The sequence below is a fragment of the Seriola lalandi genome, unplaced genomic scaffold (assembly GCF_002814215.2).
Source record: "Seriola lalandi dorsalis isolate HSWRI2012SDOR001 ecotype SW California unplaced genomic scaffold, Sedor1 jcf7180002054484, whole genome shotgun sequence".
Classification (NCBI taxonomy): Eukaryota; Metazoa; Chordata; class Actinopteri; order Carangiformes; family Carangidae; genus Seriola; species Seriola lalandi.
Window position 1 is genome coordinate 852,595 of NW_019525037.1, and position 4,511 is coordinate 857,105.

The window sequence follows — 4,511 nt, forward strand, 5'->3', positions numbered from 1 at the left end:
CACTGCGCTGTTTGTCTCCTGCTCCGGGCTTTTTAATTTAATAAAGTATGTAAAAAAAATTTAATAAAAATAAAATTAAAAAATAAAAAAAAAGCCACGGGATGTTCAATCGGGCCGGGTCCGGCCCGCGGGCCGTAACTATGGCATCCCTGCTTTAACCCTTTAAGTGGATTTGAGTCTAAATGTAAGGCTTCTCCCCCCGACCACGTCCCAGGTGATAAGCGAAAACATCATTGTACAACTAGAGTGGCTGACTGTAGTGTGTGTTGTGGTTCATGTATCATATCATCAGAAGTTATGCTGCTGCTGCTGCTTGTACATTCCCCAGTCTTCTTATTTGTATTGTCTGTATGAGGTTTTCTGGTGATGGTGCAGAGACAGAAAGAGGAGCCACATGTTTGTATGAAGACAGAAGAGAGCTGATGAGTGCAGCTGGTCTATTATTATTATTATTATTATTATAATAATAGAGGAGCTGCTCTTTGTGAGAGGAGTAGGTGGCTCTTAAAAGAGCCTTTGAGTGGGTCGCTGTGTTCAGCGGCTTTACTTGGACTTGGCGGCCTTCTCGGTCTTCTTGGGCAGCAGAACAGCCTGGATGTTGGGCAGCACGCCTCCCTGAGCGATGGTCACTCCGCCCAGGAGTTTGTTGAGCTCCTCGTCGTTGCGGACGGCCAGCTGCAGGTGTCTGGGGATGATACGGGTCTTCTTGTTGTCGCGGGCAGCGTTTCCAGCCAGCTCCAGGATCTCAGCGGTCAGGTACTCCAGCACCGCCGCCAGGTAGACGGGGGCTCCGGCACCGACACGCTGAGCGTAGTTTCCTTTGCGCAGCAGCCTGTGAACACGGCCGACCGGGAACTGGAGCCCGGCCCGGGAGGAGCGGGTCTTGGCCTTAGCTCTGGCTTTTCCACCGGTTTTGCCGCGTCCGCTCATTTTCAGGATGATCTCTCTACAGCGTCGACTCAGAGAAAGTGTGGCGCAAACAGCAGCAGCCTCGCTTATATGTCCGCGGAGAGCGCGGGACGGTTCTCGCCACACCAACCAGAGAAGAGGCTCCAGCAGAGCAGCAGAGGGCGGCCCGCTCTGGACTTTCCTCACAGCTTCACAGCACTTTGGTCCAATAAGCAGCCGAGCACCAGGCGGGGGGGGGGTCGCTCCTCTGGGCGGCGCTGAGCTCCAGGAGGAGCACCGCACCAATCAGCACCCGGGGGTGTGAAGCAGCGTCACCGTGTCACAGCCGGCCCCACGGTTTAAGAGCCGAGGGTCGCTGCTTTCTCTCCTACTTTTCTCCTGCTCTGAGAAACAAGAAGCAAGATGGCGAGAACCAAGCAGACCGCTCGTAAATCCACCGGAGGCAAAGCCCCCAGGAAGCAGCTGGCCACCAAGGCTGCCCGTAAGAGCGCCCCGGCCACCGGCGGCGTCAAGAAGCCTCACCGGTACAGGCCCGGTACCGTGGCTCTGAGAGAGATCCGTCGCTACCAGAAATCCACCGAGCTGCTGATCCGCAAGCTGCCCTTCCAGCGCCTGGTCCGAGAAATCGCTCAGGACTTCAAGACCGACCTGCGCTTCCAGAGCACCGCTGTCATGGCTCTGCAGGAGGCCAGCGAGGCTTACCTGGTCGGCCTGTTCGAGGACACCAACCTGTGCGCCATCCACGCCAAGAGGGTCACCATCATGCCCAAGGACATCCAGCTGGCCCGCCGCATCCGCGGAGAGAGAGCTTAGACTCCGCTGCTGCTCCTCTAACCACAATAACGGCTCTTTTAAGAGCCACTCACTCTGCTCTCAACAGCAAAGTCCTCTGCTGCTCCTGTTCTCTGCTGCCAACACATGCTGTTGTAACAGCAACGACTAACTCTTCTAGTTAAACTGCTGAAAGACACTCTCCAGTAAAGACCCACAGGATAAAACACTAAGACCCTTCATATCACATGGGAGTTAAATGTTGATCACAACAAAACATTCCTCCCCTGAACCAGCAGGGGGAGCCATATCTGCTCTGCCACAATCAAACAATTTTTCGTAGGCCCCTTAATAGTTTAAAGTATTCACAGACCTAAACACAAACGGTCAGATTCTTATCCTCCTCATTACAGTGTTCCAGATCACCTTTTTAGATTTTAACATTAATAAAGGCCACAATCAAACTAATTACTGTAACCTGACATGTTTCAGCTCTAGTTTATTAGTTCAGATCAGCAGTGAAATTAACATAAAAACATTAGTGTTGATAACTGAGGCTTATCAGTGTGACACTCACTCCTGGGCTAGGAAGGCCTCTTTCATTTTTATTATCTATTGTTAAAGAAAGCCACTAGGCAGAATATGCCTCTACTAGTGTGACAGTTTACAAATGGAGAGAGCAGGAGACTTGCATCCAGTCCACAGACACAAGTTTATCTAACAAATGAAAATAATCATCAAAGATGAGGACCTGAAAGAAAAGTTTAGTTTAGTACAAATATGGATGCTAAAAAAAAGCTAACTCTTAAACTGCCAACTGAATCAGCGTTAGGTTGAAACACATGGAAACTAAATTCTATACGCACGCGCATGCACACGCACACGCACATTCACAACGGACCCGTCTGTTTTTTGCATATGAAGCAGGGAAGTGGGGAATGTGGAGACGCATTTTAAAGCAGGTGTGAACTTGACCACTTGTGATGGGATCACTGATGCCAGGTGTGACCAGGACAAAGGTCACCTGTTTACCTGCACCTGGCCTTATAAAAGAAAGGATGCTCTTATATGCACCTACCTGCTAGTCCTCACCTTTGCCTGTAACGTGTGCTGTTTTCACCTATACAGGCCCTGTGCATCTATGCATGTTTCTGATCATGCTCTGTGCATGTGAACTCGGTGTGAGCATGAACGCATCAGTGAGTGAGACAAGCAGGTGACAGCTGGATCTTGTCTGCCTTGGACCATGGTGACATGTGATGGACATTTGAGTTACCACACATCAATCAAACTAGTCTGAACCTTAGACCTGGAATGTGCGTCTTTTATTCCCAGCCTCACCTGAACACTACATGCCGCCCTGACCCCACACCCTGAAGTGATTGCAGTTACACCTATAAAGACCTTCTCACATACATCTAGAAGGTTCACCTCCTGTAGCATCAGACTGAACCTGCAGTCCACATTAGAGCTGTACGTTATTACCTCCACCAGGAGGGGATGTTTTCACTTGTGTTTGTCTGTTTCTACTAGACTCCACCTTTTCAGTTTATCACCACCAACTTAAGAAGGAGCTGTACAAGTTCTATTAGAGCCAAAGATCTTCACTGTGAATATGTGTAAGTCTCACTGAACTGTAGAGTAATATGGAGTAATGGCAGTAGATTGTGTGGCGTTACCAATGGATACATTCAGACAAAGGAGTATGTGACCTCAAGTAGATCCCCCATTCAGGTATCTGTGGAGGTATCTGTCCCGACCGTCCACAGCCCCTCCCCGTGCCATACTCCTGTGTTCCTCCTACAGTTACTAATATATTATATATACATATTCACATCTCAGTGTAAACACTTTCTGTTGTTGCAAATGCAGCCTGTGGTTTCTACTGTCCTGACTATGAGCTGTTTCTGAATATACTAAGCCATGAAGACAGCAGTGTCTTGGATCATCAGTGAGCTGTCCGGATGGTGCAGTTTCATCATTCGAACAGTTTAACATCAGTTACACAACAGTCGCAGTTCAGTGTAAAGTGTTGGTCTTGGACTGACTTCATTGTAAGCAGTAAATACAGTGACTTGTGCTCGTATCAGAAATGCAACATGTTGAGCATTAATGAGTCATAATGAGGGCTGTGATGTGTATTGTGTAACTGATTTTAATCTTTGTTAAAGATAAACACAAAAACCTTTTCATGTCTTCAGTCACAGCTGAAAAGAGACTCTGAAGAAAGTGAATTTAAAACTGGAAAGAAAACATCAATGTACAAAAGAAATGAAAGTAAAAATCAAATGGAGCAGTGACCTCCACTAATTAGGAGACATGCAGGCGACAAATCTATATTTACAAAGAACCATGTTAATGTCACATTAGAGAGTAAAAACTGAACATTTATAAACTGAATGAACATGAAGAATTGAACAAACAACTTAGTTCAACAATGAACTCATCTTTAATTTGATTGTATGAGGAAATACATCAGTGCTACAGTCTCCCTGTTGGAGTCATGAGTTTAACCTTGTTGAACAAAATAAGTAATGAGGCACCAAACAGGCCTCAGCTGATCACTCAGGTGTGCCTCAGTGAAGCCCAGGTGAGTTTCCCCACCTCTTTGATAGACCCTGCTCCCTGACCTGAGTCCTACTGCTACCCTCTCGTTTCCTTCCCTTCCACACTTGTAAAGAGTGAAGAAAGTGCTGCAGCTGTTATTGTGTGTGAGCTGCAAGATGTGTTGCAGTAATGAGAGTGATGATGATGATGATGAGAGGTGTGATGTGTGTTGAGAGTTTGTCTTGAGATGAAGTGAGTGGCTCTTAAAAGAGCCGTTGTATTGA

General features: G+C 47.4%; 2 protein-coding genes across 2 annotated transcripts; one reads left to right on the top strand and one right to left on the bottom strand.

The window, feature by feature from the left end:
- Window positions 1-450: 450 nt before the first annotated feature.
- LOC111659618 (histone H2A-like) lies at window positions 451-953 on the bottom strand. The gene has a single exon (XM_023412630.2). It carries the CDS (start codon window positions 928-930, stop codon window positions 544-546), a length of 387 nt encoding a protein of 128 aa, XP_023268398.1. The 5' UTR covers window positions 931-953; the 3' UTR covers window positions 451-543.
- A 192-nt stretch (window positions 954-1,145) lies between these two features.
- Window positions 1,146-1,791, top strand: LOC111659616 (histone H3-like). Its single transcript, XM_023412628.2, has one exon. It carries the CDS (start codon window positions 1,312-1,314, stop codon window positions 1,720-1,722), a length of 411 nt encoding a protein of 136 aa, XP_023268396.1. The 5' UTR covers window positions 1,146-1,311; the 3' UTR covers window positions 1,723-1,791.
- The last annotated feature ends 2,720 nt before the right edge of the window (window positions 1,792-4,511 follow it).

Coding starts and splice junctions, on each gene's coding strand:
- LOC111659618 (XM_023412630.2), bottom strand. CDS start 930: ATGAGCGGACGCGGCAAAACCGGTGGAAAAGCCAGAGCTAAGGCCAAG.
- LOC111659616 (XM_023412628.2), top strand. CDS start 1,312: ATGGCGAGAACCAAGCAGACCGCTCGTAAATCCACCGGAGGCAAAGCC.